Here is a 22,543-nt window from a genome sequence, read left to right on the forward strand (position 1 = left end):
TTTTTTTGACTGTGCTAAAGATCTACGAAAATCCAGCCTTTATGCACAGCTTGGGAAATGATGATGTGCGAAAACAGAATACAGAGAGTTATTTTGTTACTTGTATTGTGATGATGCTAAGAGGCTCCAATCCCATTGTCCTAGGCACTGTACAAACAAGTAACCTAAGAGGGGCTGTGCATGAAGCATAAGATGAGACACAACAAGTGAATGCAATAAACAATTTTATGAAGCACAAAGCAAAAATAAGACCCTTGTAATTGCTGTGATCAGCACCAGTCACAGGATAATAGCAGGCCTAACCACTCTACACATCTAGGAAAAGGTGAGTTTTGGGGAGAGTTGAAGGAGAATAATGTAGTAGCTTTGTAGATTTGTACAGGGAGCTTTTTGCATGCATTATGGATGACATGGCCAAAGCGCAAAGGTGTTGGAAAAATCTGACAAATGGTTTACCAAAATAACTCTAAATCCCACCCCTGAAGCCTTAATTAATTTAATGTGCAAACAGATTCCCAGAGGAATTCCCTTAAAAGTGTTTGCAAAAATCACATCAATAAAATCATTTTTAAGGAATATTTATTTTCAGATCCATTTAAACAACCCACTTTTGTAACACATACTAAAATCTTTAAAAAACATTTTAAAGAAATTTCAGCATCATAGCTACAGGGATAAATTAAACATATTCCAGTTCTGCAGATTAAAATACAGAATATGGTCACATAATTCTGTATTTTACTTTGTTGCTGCCTTATGCTTTACATTAAAAATACATGACTGACACTCTTTATACCATTAAGCCTTTTTATTGAAAAAAATATTATTGCATTAAACTACATTCCCAGGAATTCCTTGATGAAACAAAGAAAAGAAAAGAAAAGAAAAGAAAAGAAAAGAAAAGAAAAGAAAAGAAAAGAAAAGAAAAGCTGCATTGCATGTACAATAGTGCAATTCACTTAGCTACTGTATAATATAAAACACTTTATACAGAGAATACAAAACAAAGTTACTAGTTTACATATTATACTAGCCAAAGTATTATTCAGTTTTAATATAAACTAAACACTTTTAAAATCAATCAGGTCAAATGGCATGTTTATGCAAAACTGTATAACAAATGAATTTGTTAGGTATTTTACAGAAATGCCTCAGTTTCAGAAAATAGATGTTTCATTATTGTGGATTAGGGATTTAGTTTTGTTATTGGAATTGATATTCACTGTGCAGTATGGATGACACATATATCCCTCTGGCTAAGGGCCAAAAATATATAATTACATGAAAATATTAATTGATTTGGAAAGTGAATAGCACAATTTCTCATAAGATGTCATCCCAAAACCACTTATATACTGTAATTCTCTTTAAAAATTGTTCTGAATAAAATTGGAACTCTAACTTGGCTGCACGCATGAGACCCAAGAATGCTGGTATTAACAGAGTATATATGTTTTTAAAAATAACACACTGAAAACCAAAGTATGGGAACAAATAGGGAGATCAGTCATATCAAACTACAATGCAAGAAACATTTTCAAGAAAATCCACCTAAATGCACCAAGGAATCAGTGTTAGCCTCCCTTTAAATATAATTGATAGGAACTATTTTGCTTTCATTCTGTTTCTGTACCTTTTTACCTCTGTTTTTTCCATCAGTAGCTTTACTTCTGCTTTTCACAGTTCGACATGGTAGGTTTTGTTGTTGTTATGGTTGTTGTTGTTTGGGGGCTTTTTTGGGGGGTGGAGGATATTTGTTTCAGAAGGTCTTCCATGTTTATCTGAAACAATGACTTTTTCTTAATTTGAGTCTATTCTCAATTATTCACTTTGTGTAAACAGATCATATGTGTAACAATTTTTTTAGATTTTTGTAAGCAATGTGAAACCATATGGACGGCCTGGTTTTTTGGATTGGTTGATATTTTTGCTATCATAATTTTTTAAATACTATTCTTGCCTTTAAAATATGAAGAACCAGATCCTGAAATGCCTAATGAACGTATGCTTACCTTTACAGTCATGAACTGTCCCACTGAAGTAAGTTGGAGTACTTGAGTGTGCAAAGATAAAGATTTGTCTTTGAAGACCTTGAGATTCATGTGAAAATGTATGCGAATTTGCACATATACCTTTATACAAACAATTACTGCAGTTGCATGCCCATTTGTGTATTTAGGCATCTGTCACTTTGCAGATACTTTTGCTCAATAGATGTATGCAACTGTAGTAATTACACATTTGCAGATCGGTGCCTATTAATAGTAACAGGAAGCAGAGTGAAGACATCCAACTTCTACTGAGCATGATTAGAACAAGCCAAGCAGCAAATTTCGAAGGCACAGGCTCAATTGTATAGCTGACACCTGTGGTCACCAGCAGGAGGGATTGAACCTGCAACCTTAGGGACTAAATCCATGTGCCTCTGCTGCATGAGCTAAAAGCTCTTAGCTAATGCTGTATAGCAGACTTCACTTTCCCTTGTCAGTGGACTCAATGCCTCTAGGCTGCACAATGTTTCCTCTAATCTTTTCCATTCATGTGTAGGTTTTCCCCCTCTATGTGAAGAATAATTTTTGTGTGCACCAAGGCATGTGCAGATGTGCACTACCAAACAGTTTATCTGTGTGCACTCTGTTAATCAGTTGGGTGCCATTTGACTCTCTCCTGAGCATCAGCACAAGCATTCAGCTTATAGGGACCGCTGCATAGGACTTATTAAATTCTCTCCCTCCCCCATCTCAAGTGTCACATCTGCTTTCCTCAGGACATATTTTACAAAATTTAGCCCAAGTCATTGTAAATGGCTTGAAAAGTAATGCATTCCCCAAGAAACCACAGTCTAGTTCCCCTTCTTTTTAATTGGCAAACAGAGTTTGAATAGAGTTGGAATATATACTGAGAATTAAAGATTATTATTAAGAGCCTGCTAATATGTGTTTATACATACACACGGAGGCAGGGGGTTCTTACACATGTTAACTTCTGCGTCTTCTTTAAAAGTTTAATTCGTGTCTAAAACCCTTATATGCCACAGATTATCATTGATGGTGCAGTGTTTTATACCCTGTCTAGCCCTGCAGGAGGTTGACCTTCTGGTGTTTGATTTAGCTGGTCTAGTTAAGACTCGTAAATTGAATGCTGAGGGCAGCTCCAGCCAGCACCTGTACTCCTTGCAGTTGCCAGGACTAGGGGAAACTGACAAGAGCAAATGTCAGTCTCCTGCTCTGGGGACTCTGCCAAGCTCAACTTAAGTTAAGCCGACTCCAGCTGTGCATTTTATGTAGCTGGAGTTGTGTATCTTAAGCCAACCTTTCAGGTCTGGTGTAGACCTGGCCTAGGTGCCTGTTGCAATGGACATCTTTTAAACCACCTGCAGTTGGTTTAATTTAAATTTGTTTGCTTGATTTTCAATTTACTCTAAGCATAAAACATCAGGAGCATCATGGAGCACTGTGATTGTCAGTAAGGCCCTAATTCAGCCAAACACCTAAGCACATATTTAAGCCCCACCTGGTTAACAAAAAACTGAGCACATGTTTAACTGCATAGCTGCTTTGCTAAATAAAAACAGACCATCGCAGACTTAAGTATGTTGCTGGGTCAGAGCCTAAAATGTCAACACGTGACAATAGTTACCAAAGTGACATCTGAGATCTCACACTAATTCATAGTTTAGTGATTGTGCCGTAAATGAATGTTGTAACTCAGGTGTCACTAGGTGAGATCTTGTAAAGTGTTTGCCTTCTTAATTGCTGCCCACTATCCTTCCCTTATGATCCATATGCCATGAAAACTTTCTAGACCTGTTTTACATGTCTTCCCCAAGTCACTTCAGAACTATAGTTTTTTAAGAAGTTTTATAAACCCACCTCCCTTGCCTGAAGACTATGGAATTTTAAAAATTAAACAAAACTTTTGCTGAGTTCCACCACTCAGTCACTCAGCCTGTCCTTTCTTCCCTTGCTCTCCCACTTTTCTCAGCGTGGTGTCTACATAAATCACAAACTAACTCTGAAAAATGGAGTCGCTTGCATTGATTTTAGTAGATGCTGGATTGGCTCTTTAAGTCGTATTTTCTTTGGGGCGGGGCAGGGAACTGGTCTTTTTAGGTTATAAAATGCTAATGAACTATAGCTATCGCTCGTGATAGCTATAGAACTGATGCAAAATTTTCTAATCTACTCATGATGGATGCTCAACCAGAGTTACTAAAGCCAGGTGTTTCACACAATGTATTCAGTGCTGAAGTATCACATCATCATCCAATATGACAAACTGAAGCACATAGTGAACTCTAGGTATATGACTATGCCCATTAATGTCACTAGAATTACTCATGTATTTGAAGGCTGGGCACAAAGTTCAGTGATTTGCTGAATCACAACCCTAACTTGTACTTTGGCCATCTGGGAAATTACATTAGGAAGTTCGTTGTTTACCAGTTGGGTTTTTTTTCAGGCTATTTATATTTCATTGCTGGAATTGTCCACTACAATTGCCAATTAATGCCACGTTCTGCCTGCATTATACCAGTGTATCACTTGTAGCTTCAGTAGGATTGCATAGGACTGAGGTAGAATTTGGCCTTTCCAGTGAAATTTTGGTTCCCTAACCAAAGACTGCATACGGAGAATTATTTGCTCAAGGTAACCCTGCTGATGTTTGGTCAAACTGAGACCAATACTATGTTATAATTTCCAGCACACATTTTCTGAGAAGGGGTACGTATAAATCTGAGCACGATGTTCTCCTGTACTATAACTCTGCTTGGCAGGGGAATAAAAACATCAGGGAATTAGGTACGGTTCCCCACATCTCAAGGCCAACTGGAGTCCCAGTGATACTTACAGCTCCGGAATTCTGCCAATATTCCAAGGTAAATTACTCTCTGCCAAAGTAAGCAGTATTCCATCCTTCTAGTTTTAGTTTTAGCTTTCACGTGGTGGTGTGAAAACTAAATCAACACTCATGCTCTCTCAACCATAACTTTATTGACTTTTAAATATTGCTGATGTTCTCTTACATGACAGACTTCCCTTTACATGTGTGACTGAACATGAAATAAGAGTTTTTCTTCAACAAAAAAACCTTTTTTCGGCAGCAAAGGAGCAATAGTTTTGCTAACTGAAATAACTAGAAACACTGAAAACGTTTTCACTCCAAGGATCTGCTGGGTCTAACTAGAGCAAGAATGGTGGTGAAGATCTTGCCCTTGGAACAAAGGGTGAATTAAAGGATTCAGATGTAGGGCATTCAGGTGTGGAGTGAATAAGGTAGGGAAAAACGCAGCATGTGGCAATGCAGGGAGGGTCAGATAGGAAGGGTGAATGGGTGTGGAGGTGACCAAATGCAGTGGGCGTCCTGTCATGAGAGCATGGTGGGAAGGAATGATGGTTGGAGTTAAAGGCGAAAGTGATATGGGAGTGAAGTGTGGTTCAGAAAGTGGGTGTACATTGGTCAAGGAAAGCTGGCCGCTATGGGGATGTACAGAAGTGGAGAAAGCAAAGCGTTGCAGAAGTGTATGGTGGATTGTGGTGACAGAAGCATGGTGCTGGCTGGGAACAGAATGAACTGCTGGTGTTGCAGAGAAAGCAGATGGTCCTGGGACAGGCAAAACTTTCAGATGTTTTGCCAGGATTTGTTTCTGCATATGCTGCTGGGCTTGCAGCTGAAGTAACCTATACTTGTCGATTTCGTCAGGTGAAAATGTGATAGGCTGTTGAGTTAAAGGGGGGGAGATGGATTTTCTGTATATTTCTAGCTCATTTTCTGTTTCATCACACTTATGCATAGCATTGTCACAATAAGTGTTGACATTTCCTTCCACCTGATGCAAGTTCATGCTTACATCATGTAGTTCTTCTTTGGTCTCTGCTGGATTAACAACAGAATATCTATTTGAAGGAAAAGCACCAGGGAAATCATTTGGTACAGGGTCACAGCTTTGTATAAAGGGTTGTACTTCACTAATTAAGAGATTGGATTGTTCCTTTATTGCTGTGTTCCTTTTTATGCCAGGAGACTGATAGCCGATTCCTATTTGAATTACATCTTTAAAAAGACAATTATCATAATCAGTGCCTTTTGTAAGGGTAATGTTATTTGTCTGTGAAACTTCAAAATTGTCTATCTTTGCCCTGCTTTCCAATGAACTGGTTTCATCATTCCTTACAACTTTTTCACTTATATCTGGGGCCTTCTCGGGCATAGGTAACATTGCTATGTCACCTACTGATGATGGAAATGTACTAGCAAAGTGGGCCTCCAATTCCACCTCACAATTGTTTGATAATCCCTCTGAACCATGGGCTGGTTCTTGTTTTTTCTTGGATTGCATTCTTTCTAAAAGGAGTCTGGCTGTCAATGATGTTCTCTGTTCCTTTGTGTTGCCTGCTGAGTTTTCAGAAGAGCCAATATGAAATTTTGTTGACTGGCAAGTTACATTCTGCGCGTCAAAATGTGTAGATTCCGTCTTTCCTTGTTCGGTGCGGTAACAGCTTTCTGTATCCTCTTTGCTTTTGTTCCAGTAACACATTGTTTCTTTTGAGAAGGATCCTGAACTACTGACTCCTGATCGTCCACAACTGGATGATCTTCCACTGCTTCCTGAAAGTCTGGTGGGGGAACTGTTGGAGCTGTAGTGTCTTCTACTTCTGCTGTGTTTTCTGCCAGACTGTAGGTGTGTATTTCTGCTTTGTTTTGAACTGTCTCTATAGTGTAAACCCTTATATCTTGGATGTCTCTCATATTTAATTGTTTCACCCTGTGCACAGTTTTTAGTTCTTTGACTTTTACTGTAGAAAAGGTAATTCTCATCTGCATCATCAGAAGAGGAAATAAAGTTGTGCTTTCTGTGTTTACATTTGTGCCTTTCAACTGTCTTGTTTTTTCTTTTACAACAAAAGAGCCAATGACTTCTACTGTGATCACTTGATCTGTGACTAGAGGAGCTACTTACATAACTAGTTGTACTGCTAATGGAAGTGTCAGAATAGCTAGAATGTCTGTCAGATGATGACTTTTGGGAGGACGAGAATCTCCAGTATCTTGTATAACTTCCATCCCCCTCATTTTCTGAACACTTGCTATGAGAACTTGATTTATAACTAAGGAAACTTCCAATAGAATCTTTTCCACTGTCACTTACATCACTGCTGCGCCCAGGCCAGTTTTGAATGGATTTGCAATTGTTTGGGTTTTCATGTATTTTCTCAGAATAACTTAAATCACATTTTGCAGTTTTATGCTTTTTAATCCTAGACACACAAGGCAAAAAGGAAATGCTTTCATTTCCACCTCTGTGTACGCTTCTTTCACAGCTATGCAAATGGTGCTTTAAAGATCGCCTAGGCCTTCTGGCATGGGGACTATTTTCTCTCGCATAATCCTTTTGGGATACATCAAGGAAAGCAGGCACTTTGGGTATATTTTCATTCAGATCATGCAAAGTGTACTTTTGACCACTTTCATTCATTTCTTTCTCTCTGTCTGAATCAGCTTTTTGCTGGGCCGTATCAGGGGTTTTGGAGCCTTTCATCTTCTTTGGTTTCAGTGGCTGATTATCTTGTTCCTTTGACATGTGTTTGTTTTCTGTTAAACCTGAGGCTTCATTTTCATCTGCATTCATATTTGTAGGGACCTTGCCACAGCTTTCTGTGTTGGTTTCATGCTGTTTATGATCTCTATGGTTTAGAGAAAGTCGAAAATCAAAATATAATGGATTACAGCCATAAGAAATACAGGGTGCAGTTTTTGTAAACAAAAGAAGTTCCATGGGCCACCGAAGGGACGTGGTACCATCTTTGCTCAGTACATGAAGAAAAGGCAATGCTTTGGGCTTCGTCTCATTAACCAATGTCTCACCCATAAGTGGTTCTGTGTTTCCATTCAAAGTCCCTGAACTCTCAGAAAATGTCTCTGTCTTGACCACATTTGGATTGTAATGTGGTTCACTTGCATATCCCTGCTCTGCTGGGTGTTGTGGGAACTCAGTGAAGAGGTCACTTAGCATTGTATCACTGTGCCTATAAGGCTTTTGCTGGGTACAAAAATTGCTAGAGTGGCTGGGAGGTGAGATGAGAGTCTCCAACAATTTTTCAGTCTCATTCAACTCCCCTTCTTCTGTTTCTCTAAGCAAATCAGTAAAATACGAATTTGAAAGCTGTGTTTTAGTTTTGCAAAATGAAGGATGAGCAGTGACAACGTCTTCTAATTCTTTTTTCTCATTTTCTTTCAGGGTTTTTGTTTTTACTGCTGTATTGCTGCATGCAGTGATATCCATTTGACCTTGTGGGACAGTTAATTGTTTAGCCACACTTGCTTTTGTATCCTCACTCAAAAGTGTGCATGACGGACAGCCCTCAGGAGTTTGTTTTGTTTTGGGGTGAGGTGATTCACTATAATCATATGCTTCTTCAATGTTCTCACTGAAAACTGATGCTGACGACTCTAACTTTAAGTGGGCTTTTTTAGAGAAAGAGAAAGACACTCCTGTCCTGTGACTAATACTGGTGCCATCTGAAAACGCTTGTGAGACTTGATTTCCAAGCGAACAGAGTCTCTCCGAATGTGGCTTGTTCCTGCTTAGTGTAAGCTCCTGATGTTTCTCTAATGTGCATCTGGAGAGGTTTTGTCCTTCACGCAGAAGCATGCTCTTAGTACCTGCTGTGATTCTGCCATTTTTATTTATGAAAATTCCTTCTTGCCGCTGCTTTCCCACCACCATTCTGGGAGCTTTAAATACTGGTCTGCTGCCTGTGATGCTATAAATAAATACAACGAATGGATTAGTTACTTAATTGAATTTAAAATTCAGAAACTATTACTATTTCTCATGATCAGTCTCAAAGGGAGGGGGGTCATTAATGCTGTTGAAGCCATTATCTAGCTCCTATAAATGCTATTCACTGTGGCCTAGGCCACTTCCGAAAAAGCAAGAAAGTCATTATTCTCGGCAACTGAAATGATTTGAAATGAGCACATCACTGCATTTTGTGCATCGAAGGTAAATACAGGGTAAATTCTACTGGATTTAGTAGAATTACTATGAATTATACTAATATAGCTGGGATCAGACTCTAGCCCATGATAATTCCTGGGTCAGCTTTTCATGTAGACTATGGTTCTGATTGTGAAGTGCCACATGCAAAACTCCAATTAAAGGAGACTTGTGCGAGGGATTTTTCTCAGGTACAGTATTCAATGTGATTCTTTCAGAACTAAGATGTTTTTATGCTTTTCTTTTTTTCTCTGAGGGTGTGTCTAGACCACAGAGATTTTTCCAAAAAATGGCCTTTTTTAGAAAAATCTTTACCTGAATCTAGACTGCTGGTGCGTTCTTTTGAAAGTAAATTGAAAGTACGTGGCAGTTTTTTTGACTGCAGAAAACCTTATTTTACGAGAAAGAATGCCTTTTTTTGAAAGTGCTCTTTCGAAAAAAGGCGCTATGTAAGGAAAAAGTGCTTTTTAAAAAGAGAGCATCCAGACTGCCTGGGTGCTCTCTTTCAAAAAAGCAGCTTGCTTTTTCGAAAGTACTGGTTGTAGTCTAGACGCTCTTTTTTGAAAGAGGCTTGCAGTCTACACATAGCTTCTTGGTAATATAAGGGACTTTATTCTATAATGCAATTCTTTGTGAAACATTCAAAGAAAAGTTAACTATTTAAAAAAGCATCCAGGCTACCATAATACTTTGGTATTTTGCATTAACTTCCTTTTTATAAATGATCTCATCTGTTTTATAACCCTTCCTCCTCACTGTTTCCACTAGAAACTGGAAGAGGACATGTGATCTCTCCTTAGTGCATGCAAGTGACGTCCAGTAATGTAATGGTAATTATACATGTGTTTTGTGAGACTAGTCCAAGTAACCAACAGTATATGGCTAACATTTTCACGTCGCTTCCGCCTGTATTTCATTCCTTTGTATTCCTCTTTCCCGCCCCACCTTTCCCAAACTTTCTAGATTTTACCTTCCTGGTTATTTCTTTTCAGCTCAAGATTTTCCAATGTGGCTTTGACACAGAGCTCTAAAAGTATTTTCTTCTAATAAGTGACCAGCTGGGAAGAAGAATGTCTGCACTATGTCACTTTGCATTTGAGACCAGACAGCTGATCGCTGTCCTAATGCTCTCCCTATTAATGCTTTAAAATGAGTTTTGCTAGACAAATATCAGTTCTTGGAATCAATACAGTGTGGGAGAACCAGCACATAATACATCTGTGCCAGTGTTGTGGACATAAAATCAGAGTTTGATTGAAGCTGGAAATGTTTTAAATCGGTATAGGAAAAATCTACCTGTGTCTAAAAGTGCAAACAGTGGAAGAGTGTGGGGAGTCCATTTATTTGCTTTGGTTTCAGACTCCACTGTAAAGCCCATGTTGAGGAGGCTACCTAATCATCAGGCAAAAGAGTCAATCTCTCTCATGGCACCTCTGTACATTGAGAGGAGGTATAATTTCCAGCATGAGGTGAGCTATGCATGTTAGCTTTGATCAAATATCGAAGTGTAGCAGCAGTGGCTTAAACAGTAGGAGGGGCTATTTGCACAGTGTTCTGTCCCATCTGAGACATGAAGTATGTACCTGGTCGACTACTCCCCACCCCTGAGTTCATGCCATGGGCACTACACTCCTCAAATTTGATCAGAACTAGCTGGGAGGGTGGGGATGGGGGTGGGGAGTGTCTCCTCAAACTGCAAATTACAGCTCTAGCTCATTGTGTAGATGTACCCTAAAACTCCTATGTCGGAGCTTCTCTGCTTTATATAAGTTATTGAATATTCATTCCAAAGAAAAAGATAGAAACTGATGCTATAGCCAGTTACAGAGCAGGGACTTGAAGGCTACGTTTCCTATATCCTAAGCAAGAGCCCTGCCAACTGGAGTACTGGTTACTGTAAGGTTGTGTGCACGTTTCTTCATGAGAAATTTCACAAAGGTCTCCTTTTTGTTCTCCATCAGAAAGAAAACAGATTCTGAAACCCTGGAGGTTTTCGTAAAAGAGAATTGTTTTTTTTTAAGCCAGCCCTAATGCATAATGCTGAAGTGACATACTTTAACCTTTTGCCCCAAAACATTAGATTGTCCTGAAATTGTTGTATGGTAGACTATTAATTTTATTATTTCCACTGTACTGTAAGCTTGGTTTGTTTTTAACAAGAAAATGACAGTTTAATTAACTCATTATGGTCACAGATTAACATCAATTAATAACATTAGTAACAACCACGTCTGCTGAAGCATTTTACATATGAAAGAATCATTAAATAAAAAAGAATTCTCAAACATAAAGGTTTATTAGTGTAAATATTGTACTGTATCTGTATTATTATCATTACTTTAATTAGCAGTACTGAGTAAATTTAACTGAGGTAATTACATCTGTTTTTCATGCACACAATGGTACTGTCATTTACTTCAGGGAGAAACTACCTGAATAGGCTAAATCTACTAAAAGTAATGAAAGAGGATTTACAGACTGAACACAGAGACATTGCGGTCTGTTTAGCATCTTCTTTTCACTCTCTACGAATGACTAAAAATTATACTACTCTATTCAGGTCAATTTTAATAAGGTAAAATACTGATATTGTGAAATCATCTTCAAATCACACAATTCAGAGTAGATTAGATTAACAGGCTACAGGGGAGAAAAACACAAAACCTTCAAACACCAAGTAATTAATTCAAGGACTTTCAATTTTATGGTTTTCAGAACAGGAACATTTGGCACCAGTGATAACTGAAAATGGGTTACAGTTTATGTGATCTCTGGGCATTCTAGAAAGCAGGAACAAAAATTAGAGATTTCCTTTGGGAATAAGGAATGATAGTGTAAAAACATAATATGAATTTCCAATACTTGCCATTCAGACTGCTTCCGTAACTCAGCAAGCTGATGGAGCCGCTTGAGTGCTTTTTCCTGTTTCTTCTCATCTTTCCATGACTTTGAAGCCACATTTCGAGCAAATTCCCTTTGTTTTAAATCTTTCAGTCGCTGTGTGAAAGGAATACAAGAAATAGGAGTAAATATGTACAAAGAAAATAAATTACTACATTCCTGCACCAAGCCAACATACAACCAGAGACAAAAATATTTAAAATAGCGTCTCAGGCAGAGATGCAAAATACTATTTCCATAAGATGTGAGAAAATAACAGAACTTTTTTGTGGCTGGTCTCATGCAGGCTTATATTAGATGCAGATACACACCCATGCACATCCACTTGTTGCTGACATGTATAGATGTACATTATGTATGTGAAGATTATGCTCATACTTGCAGAGGAAAATCCTGTCCCAGTTGCATTCATTGGAAGTTTAGCCATTGCTTTCAAAGAGATCAGGATTTCATCCATAATATGTGTAAATCTACTTGCATAAACTTGTGTGGCATAGAGATAGATATTTGTGTGAGTGTATACTCATGTGTGAGTAGATGTGTGTGCATGCATGTGTAGTCTTTAAAAGATTAATTATAATTCATCAGGAGTCTTCTGACCAAATTCACAAAATTTCTGTACACCTAATATGCCTAGAGTTCAGAGAATTAATGCTGAGAAATGCCTAATGAAACAATACTGTATGCATTGTTTGAATTCTAGTTCCTCAGTGTTTCATATTTAATTATGTAGTTTTTCATACGTGATACTGCAGGAAAAAAAAAAGAAAGACGCATTCGGCACAAGAAAATGATGACTTTGTTCTTGGGGAAAATAACGATTGTCTAGCTTAGAACTAATTAAAATCTTTAAGACTCATAGGCTGCAGTGCTCATTCATAAGTAGCTTGGATATGAAGCCAAGTATCCCATTTCAATAAAAAGTGACAGGGCTTTTGACTAATGAGTTCTATTACTGTAGTTGCAGCACACCATACAAAGATTTTACTGGTTGCCAACAACTGTCAAGGTCAGCTGGCAGTGGAGTTTATTTGAACCAAAAGCTGGGGAGGACTGAGACTGTAAGATCACCTCCCTTCACTGACTGGAAAAAAGATTCAAATTCAAGTTACTTTCCCCCAGCTGCCCTCAAATTTTACACTCTCTTTACATGCCCCCGATCTTATTTTCTCATCCCACTGCCAGAAGAGGTAACAGAGCTGACTGGCCAAGTAGTAACAGAAACACCTGTCATTGAAGCACTGATAACTGTCTAAATGCATTGTGCCAAATCCATCCTTGGAAGTCTATAATTAAGTTAGAGAAAACATGTGGCCAACTGGGTTTTACTCATAAGTCCTAAGCATTCTGTGGAAGTACCCATAGCTGTATTAAGGCCCACTAATAGGCGTTTCAGCCTTAATGTTGGAGCATCAGAGTAACTGAATGGAGAATACAGAACCACATTGTCTAAAACAGAGTTTCTCAACCTTTTCGACACCAGAGACTGATTTGCTACTGTCCTAAACTGTGTCAGGGAGAGCTCAGAAACACACTAACAACTGATCATTGAGAACACTTATACAAAATATACAACAACCTTTAATGCAGTCACAATCCTCACACAGCAGTGTCTGTCTCACCATAACTGACAACGTGTGAAACAAAAGGACATTTTGTTTCAATCCTATTTCTCTCTGCTCTCTACAAAGTTCACCCACAGTCAACCAAGCTACTGGGGAAAAAGAAGCTCATTACATTATTTATCCTTCTCATGTGACAGGAAAATTTAAAGAAATAAGGTGCTGAATGCCAAGAGCCCGTCTGTGTTTTGTAAAATAATAGTTATTATGTCTTGTTCAAAGAGAGATCGTACTTACAAATATAGCCTTTCTCCTTACAAAAAATGGATAAAGGGAAACCCAAGTGGCATTAGTACAGTCCTATTTGAAAGGACTAAAAGCAAAGTAACCCTGTTTGTCCTTCCCTTCAGAGTGTGAAGGTTAAAAACTATGTTATAGGGCAATTAAATCTAGTTTTATAACAAAAATCAGAATTAGTACCAGTCTGTCTGATATGCTTTCCCTTTGCTGAGCAATAGCCAACTTCTGAGCCTTACAGCTCTATTTTCCATTGCAGAAGACATTAGTGGCATAGAGTCGGGATAGTGTTTTAATTATACATCTCCACAAGTTCTGGAACTGAGATGGTTACAAATAGCATCCTGAAAATCCCTCTTTGTCCCTAGAAAGCTCCTCCAACAGGCAGCAACTGTGCCTTTATAATTTATATCTCTCAGGCTATGTCTAGACTGCAGGCTTCTTGTGCAAGAAGCTTTTTCTGATAGAGATCTTCTGCAAAAACTTATTGTACAAGAACACGTCCACACCAGAAAAGCGCATCGCAAAATCGATGCGCTTTTGCACAAGAGAGCATCCAGACTGCATGGACGCTCTCCCACAAGAAAGTTCTGATTGCAATTAACAGAATGCTCTCCAGGGCACCTATGCTTCCTTCGATAGGCCATTTTTTATGCAAAAACCCTGTTTTCCATCCACACACACCTTTTTGCACAAGAGCTCTTGCGCAAAAAGGAGTTATTCCTCGTGGAAAGAGAAATACCTATACTGCAAAACCCCCTCTATTCTGTTGATTCACCGTAAAAGTTCTTGTGCAAAAATGCGCTTGAAGTATGGATGCTCCCTGAGTGTTTGTGCAAAAATGGCAATTTTTGCACAAAAACTCTGCAGTGTAGACATAGCCTCAGGAACCAAGTAATTCTCTTTTGTTTCTCCTACAGTTCCCTCTATCCAGAACCTTTCATAACTAAAAGGAACAACAAATAACATGTTTTCTCAAGACAGCATTTGCTCACATACTAAGAAAGAGAGCTTGGAAAGTAGATGTAAAAGCACCACCTGGAAACATCTGACATAAAGTGGGAAAATATGGTAGTACTCCTCAGAGCTCCACCCACAAATCAAGCTCTGACTACTTGAGACACCAAATGTCACAGAAAAATCCCCTATTACTCCCATCCCCTGGTTATACATGTGCAGCTAGCATGTTTTTAAATACAAGTTTGTACTAAGGGAAATCTAGTGATTAACATGTTGCTAGTTGATCAATATCGAGTTAGTTGATTTCCTAACATGATGCATTTTAAATGGGACATGAGCACTCACAGTGAGCTGTGCACATTCTCATAATATGATCTTTCCTTTCCTTTCTTGCCTGCTTGGAACAGAAATGAATTAATTGACGGGCATCTCTATAATGGTTATGTTTAGGTCAAGTTTTTAAAGGCATTTGGGTATTGCTCCACTCAGCATTGCAAGGCCCAAGTGCCCTAGCTAACTAAATCCCAATTTCAGAAGTGGTTTTAGGGCCTTAGGAGCTTAAGTCTAGTTGACTTTCTATGACATGTCTTTCTCTATAACGTGTTGACTTGAAGCTGCTTAGTTGAGCTGGCTTGAAAATATTTCCTTCTCACAGAAAATCCTGATTTTTTGAATAAACATTTCATTCCATGTTGGGCAGAAATAGCAAAAAAATGAATTTTTCCCCAAGAAGAAAAATTCTAAAAAATTCCATGTTTGGTGAACCAAAATGGAAATTGTCAGCTGTTGTAGGAGTTGAGGCTTTGGAAGTGCTTGGTGTCTATTACAAGTTTTGACAAAATTGACTCATTCACAAAGAACATTTCTATTCTGTGAGATCAGAATCTTCAAATGGAAAAGTGTTCCACTGGATAAGGTTTGACCAGTTCCATTCAGAGGAATGGATACTGAATGTGAACATCTGCTAATCCCTTGAAAATTAATTGTACTTTTAACCCACTTTTCTTAGATTTCCCTCCCCTTGCCAATGTTTATTCCCCATTTCTTGCTGCAATTTGGCCCAGGTATCTACGGTGCCCTTCTTTTCTCACCACTTCTCAGTCTCTGAAATGTACAAATTAATGTGTAAAACATGACTTTTTTACACAAGAAAAAAGGTCTATTTTAACAATATTTTAAAGACCTAACCATAAAATGGATTTTTTAAAATGAAAACCACATTCTTTCTGACATCTTTCCAAACTTTACAAGAGCATAAAGTTATTCAAACAATGAAAACCTCATTCTCTGCAGAACAACGTGAGTAGCCCTTGATTCTTATTAACCTGTTCTACTTGAAGAAAGGGCAAAGAAACATATTTAAAAAATGTCCTTTGGTGACATTAGCTGTGTTGTAGCTGTCACCATGAGCTGCTCAGTGGCACACATACAGTATTCATGAAGAGAAACAGAAACTGTTTCTACCTGTCAAGGAAACAAAGAATGCGAAAGCTAGTACTGTGAAAGCAGATACTGAAGAGTGGTACCATTTCACTTCTTTGACAGTCAGGATTATAATCAACAAAGCAAATGGACCAGCACTAAGAATAGAACACCTAACTGTATTTTTGCTCTCTAATGGCATACAGCAAGTGCCAATGAAATAGGGGAAAGCACACAAAGAATATAGCTACAATAGACAAGTAGGTGAAAACTCATCTGTGAGAGTTAAAACCCAAAAATTAGAAGCACCAACCAGGTGGACGGAGAGTCTTTCTCAACTCATCCACTCATCAAAACAAAAACATGTCATGACACAGCACAGCCATTATATGAGTGGACTATATTTGTAAAACAATGAGCCTCCATGTTATAATTGCTGTTACTTACTGATGCTAATGACATGTATAACTCTACTGGCATGTACTTGAATGCATGCTGGTGGTGAGCAACATAAAAATCATTGTGAACCTAAGTGAAAGCATTGAACCAAACAGGTGAGCCTGGCAATTAATATCTATTTAAATGAGCAGTCACTTTTTTCATATAATTAGCTGCTTAACTGGGCATCTAAATTAAAATATGTAGAATAGATTGTAATTCAGTTAATAGCACTATGGTGCTTTCTGTTATGCCTCCTATAAACAGAATTTCCAAGGAATTACAGAGGGTTCTTTTAAATCCGTGTATCATTTTTCCTATTGTAAAATTTTCTTTTGTGTTGAATGTTTACAACATTGAAAAGATTGTTGCCATAATGAAAGTTGTTCTTGTATAAATACAGGCATTGCATATTAAAAAGAAAGGGAGATATTCACTATTATGCACAAATATGAAAGATAATACATCTTAGTTATATTTGAGCCTATAGCTATGACTCCTAATCTTAGAAGCTGATGCACGCTGATTCTCCTCTTACTTTATGCTCCATTTAAATCAGATGAGTTACATGTGAATAAGGAATCAGACCTACAGATTCACATTCAAATTATATCTCACAGTCCAAGTGAAAACAGAAAGTCTCCCAAGCCTGCCTTGAAGACCCTTGTTGTTCCCTAAGACATTGGGCACAGTGCAATGATCTTACTTTGAAGCTGGCTAAATGTGTGTACTTCAATGCCTCTCTGTCCAACCACTTGCTGCTGTCTAATGGCTCATCTAAAGAAAAGATAGCAGTACTAAAAGATTGCTAACAGCTAGTGACAGCTCTCCTTTAGCTACAGTGGTAAGGGTCCATCTTGTAGGGGTTAAAGTCCTGAGTTTTATTCCTCATACTGCAGATGAGTGGTTTAATTGGTGTCTGCACTTTTGCATCATATATTTTTTGCAAGAGTGCTACAAAAAGGTAAAAATGCCAATTATGTGTTTTTGGCATGTGCTGTGGGAAAAAATTTAGGAGAGAGATTGAGAAAGAAAGAGATCAGTGTCCTTTCCCTGTTCCGATAGTACACAGAAGAAGGGCTAGTTTTTCAAAGTACATCTTCAGAATCAACATTTCAAGGGCATGAATATGACAAACGATAATATCTGTGGTAAATGAAAAGCTGTATTTCACTCCTGCAAAGATATCCTGCATCACAAGGTGCAAGGAAGATCTGATCTTCTGATCCCTACTAGGGATGTGAAGGACTAGTCGACTAGTTGACTATCCAATAATCATATGCTGATTGGATAATCGATAGGCTTGTCAACTAGTTGCTCCCCCCCCACCTTTGCCTCTATCAGAAAGGGGGGGAAAGACCCCAGTCCTCGGGCTCCATGTGGTGCTGCTGCTTTGAAACACCATGTGCAGCCTGGAGCCAGCTGGGGTGTCCTCAGGCTGCACATGGCGTTTGAAAAAGGCCGCACTGCATGGAGCCCAGGATAAGCTGGGGACTCCCCCACTGACCCCAGGCTCTGCGTAGCACCAGTGGCAGCCCGTCAATACAGGCGAACTAGGTGGTCACCTAGGGCTCCAAGTTAAATGGCTGTTGAGGGCTTTGGAGGCGGGGGCGCCGATCGCATGTTTCGCCTAGGGTGCCAGTTGCCAACAGCTTGTCTAGGGCCGCTCCTGTGCAGCACTGCCACTTTGAAACACTGCAGGGAGCCTGAGGACACCCCAGCTTGCCCCAGGCTGCATTCGGCATTTTAAGGTGGAAGGACTGCATGGATCCCGGGGTCAGTGGAGGAGTCCTCTGCTGATCCCAGGCTTCACACATCGCTGCCACTTTGAAATGCTGCGAGGAGCCTGATGACAGACTCCCTGTGGCATTTCAAAGTGGCAGTACCACATAGAGCTCAGGGTCAGTGGGGGAGTCCCCAGCTGACCCCGGGCCTCAAACGGCACTTTTGCCTTTAAAGTGTTATCACAGCCCTAAGGCTGTTTCTACATTTCAAAGGCAGAGGCGCCCTATTGACTAATCAAACAGTCAAAGCAAAATGCATCAACTATTTGATTAGTGAATTAATCACACTTTAACATCCCTAACTCCTCCCTGCCCCATTCCTGTTCTTAGAGTGGATCTCTGGCCTTCAGCGCTCTCGTCTCTCTGGAGGTTCAGGGACTAAGGGAGCCACACACTGCTAAGGTTGATTTTCAGCTCACATTACAAACAGGTTTGATCGAGCCACTGCCTACAACCATTCTGGAGATGACAGACCATCTTCTACTTCTAAGGCCAGGTCTACCCTAGATCTGCAAGGTCAGCTTAGGTATGCCATTCCGGTTATGTAGAATACGTAGCTGGAGTCAGCATAAGAGGTGTTCTCTTTCACATTTGTGCAAAATAATGAAGTTTCTTTTCTTTTAATATCCAGTCTGGCTTTTTATACAGTAAGAGTAATTTTCAATATGGTAACAGTGTTTTTAATGTTATAAACATTCTGCTATCCAAAAGTGGCATAAATGGTGATGTAAGTTATTCAGTGAAGCATAAATTTGATTTCCTATTCACACTGATGTAAATCTGAGGTAAATCTATTCACATTGGCAATACAGTGATGCAAAGAGGAGATAAAATAACAAATGTTGTTCCATTTTTCATACCCACATTGTGCTAAATGGCAAATTAGTGCAAGTTATATTACTTTCTTATTTACATGTGTTTTTAAAATCAGTTTACACCACTTCTATACTAGTAATATTCACCATTTTTAATACAATGCTAGCTCAAAAATAAACAGGACATGTGCTTCCACTGTATGCAGCTGTTGGCTGAATTTGTCCAGTCACATACAATGAGATTATCACATTTGAAAATGAATCTGCTAATTCTTGGGTTTTATATACAAAGCCATATATGTTTTTACTTTTTAGCAAACTGATTACTCTGCTCAACAACTGATTCAGAGTCTTCTAAACAAGGTCATAGTTCAAGAGTTAAGCATTTAAAATAAAAAGACAACATGCTTTTCAATAATGTTACTCTGTTTAATGGCCCAAAATATATTGGATATATATTGGATATGTGTTGGATAACACATATAACCAATAACATTATTTGCAAAGTAAAGTGAAACTACAAACCATCAAAAGATGATAAAGATATTACAGAGCATAATTAGACTCTATGTCTGAAGCTCACGGCATTAGCTGTCTAAGCAGTGGGGGAAAACAGCAATGAAGGAATTTGCTTTCACCATGGCAACTGACATTCTAAAAATAAATTTGAAAGGCTATTACATACAGGAATTAACCACGAGAAGTGTAACTTAAAAATTAATGCATAATCTTTCAATTTCAAAAGTATGACCAAGGATTAGTTTAAATGTATGGTAGTAACATATTGTGTGGGAGACTGTAGAACAGTCCATCTTAGCAGATAGACAATTGTTACATAGAAAGTTTAAAAGAAATCATGTGCTCTCCCGAAGGAAATGTCCCAGTTATAGTACTAAGTGATAGGAGAAGGGGTAAAAACCTCAATTGTCAACCATGGCTTGAAGAACCCATCCTGCTGAATGAAATCAGGACCACAGTACCAATTATATTGACCAAACTGGCTGCCATGCATATTTCTTCCATAGTCTGTAGAAACTGGAAATGATTCCTGACGTCTTGATATGAGCCTTGGTCCCAAAAGGCATGAGAATATACAACTTATTATGTCTTTTTATTGCACTCAATTATTCGTGGCCTTCAAAGTCTCCTTGCCTTTGAACGTCAGATAAAGGGACATAAATGTACCCTAACTCTTCCTGAACACTTGTGTTTATTTCATACAAATTATGAGTTTCATATTAATGGCTAGCTTTTCCCTTTTACCTGCAGATATTCTGCTATAGGATAAGCAGGAAGGTAAAACTACATAGAAGCACAGAATCATAGAATACTAGAACTGGAAGGGACCTTGAGAAGTCATCAAGTCCAATCCCCTGCCCTCACGGCAGGACCAATCAGTATCTAGATCATTCCTGATGTCTATCCAACCTGCTTTTAAATATCTCCAGTGATGGAGATTCCACATCATGGGACTAATGATGAGTTAGATTCAATTTGAGAATAAATACCAAAAATGTTTGAAGAGCCATATTATCATGTTGGACAGGGCAGAATGGCTTTGTTATGAACAAAAGCACAAACTATGCCTTGCCAATACAATACCCACTAAGAAAGCAATCATTGTTGACAGAGTCCAGCCCCTTCCTGCTTTCATGCTGTGGAAAACACATTGCTGATAAAAGAACAGTCTCTTTCAGGGTCTCTGAACGTGATTCCATTGGAGACTGAGGCTATGTCTAGACTACAGGCTTTTTTCGGAAGAAGCTTTGTTCGGAAGAGATCTTCTGAAAATTCTTCTTCTGAAAGAGAACGTTCACACTGAATGGATACTCTCTCACATGTAAGCTGTGACTGATATGGACAGAATGGCCACCAGGGCACGAGTGCTTTTTTCCTCTTTCCTCTTCTTCAGAAATAACTCCCTCTTCCCCATCCACACATGCCTTTTTGTGAAAGAGCTCTTTCACAAAAAGGCTTCTACCTTGCAGAATGAGGATTACCGATGCCAGGAAAACCCCCGTGTTCTTTCGATTTTCTTGTGGAAGAATGCAATTGCAGTGTGGACGTTCCTCAAGTTTTGTTGGAAATTTTTTTTTCAGACAAAACTGTAGTTTAGACATACCCTGACTGGCTGGATCACACAATAGATTTGCCCCTTGAGAGGGATTCAGCCAAATTTTCCTTAAAGAAGAATGAGGTCTCTCTTATTTTTGATTATTGCTTCCCTACTTCCAACATTTGAGACCCCGTTAGAGAGAAATGAGACTGGGGAAAGCAGAGTAGCATAGTCACTAGGAAGTAGAAGCTCAAGTTAACCACATCCCACAGGAAAAATAAAAAGGGTCTTTCATCACTTCAGCTGATTACAGACACAAGAAGTGGTAATATCCAATTTCTGCTGCATCTTACCGTTAACAAGGATGCTCACTCTATCCCTCCTGACAGAAATAAAATGCCAGGTCCAATCTAGTGAATGGAATATTTTTGGTTTCTTATCTAGAAGAGGTGACTGCTTCAGAAGAGATTGCAAGCCCTGTAGGTTTGTTAGAAGAATTAAATATAAAATTAATTCATTCACTGCCTATGACCAGCAAGGAAATTGTGGCAGTGGTGCTTTTCAAGCAGAGCCATTTGTCAGGAAGAGTGGCAAAGAGGTAAACTGACTAGGTCAAAAAGTCTCCCTACATTTGGAATATTGAAGCTTTCAGCAGCCAAAAGTAAGTTGGTTTGAAGTGATAAACTTGAGAGGTTTTTTTTAATTGAACATTGTAGATCATCTTGGAACTCTGTGCAGGTTAAGGAAACAGACTTTGTGCCAGAGAACTCCCTGAGGGTTCTGGGTTAAAATGCCCCACTTTGCAGTTACTTTCCATCTGCTGGGGGGGAAAGTTATTTATGGATTTAATACATGGATGGAACTATTCTGTCACACTCTTGCCTCTCTTTCACCCTAGGGTATGTCCTACATTGATGGAGCATTGCTCTGCAGTGTGAGTCCACCTGTTTAGTCTCCTACAGATTGAAGGCTCTCTGCCCTGACCCACCTGCACAGTGAAACTCTGACTATAGGGTTATCTGTCCCCTTGTGAGGTATCTGGTATGGTGTAGGATGCCAGATGTCACTGGAGCACAGTATCTAGTTTGTGAGCCTAAAATCCATGGCATGGGACCGGTGTACGTATATTTGTATGCTGACTTAACACATTTGTGCCCTGACCTCTGATCAGTGCTATCATTAAATATATAGTAATACTATTGCCTACCATATGTTATCCATTTTTACTCATATAAATATTACAGAATGCTCAGGAGGAAAAGTTAGTTCACCTCTTACTAATGTTGGACTTTTCCCTAGAAGAATTT

The 22,543-nt window shown here is 38.8% G+C and overlaps 1 protein-coding gene across 2 annotated transcripts in view; it reads right to left on the reverse strand.

The window, feature by feature from the left end:
• Window positions 1-309: 309 nt before the first annotated feature.
• The window catches only part of ZNF804B (zinc finger protein 804B), a 396,759-nt gene continuing 374,525 nt past the window's right edge, over window positions 310-22,543 (reverse strand). For both annotated transcript variants that reach the window (XM_075922410.1, XM_075922411.1), the window contains 2 exons: window positions 11,868-11,998; window positions 310-8,765 (listed from right to left, as the gene is read on the reverse strand). In XM_075922410.1, coding sequence (XP_075778525.1) covers window positions 5,180-8,765; window positions 11,868-11,998 — 3,717 coding nt within the window. In that variant the 3' untranslated portion in view covers window positions 310-5,179. The remainder of the gene's footprint in view (window positions 8,766-11,867; window positions 11,999-22,543) is intronic.

This window comes from Pelodiscus sinensis, chromosome 2 (assembly GCF_049634645.1).
Source record: "Pelodiscus sinensis isolate JC-2024 chromosome 2, ASM4963464v1, whole genome shotgun sequence".
In the NCBI taxonomy this organism is placed as follows: domain Eukaryota; kingdom Metazoa; phylum Chordata; order Testudines; family Trionychidae; genus Pelodiscus; species Pelodiscus sinensis.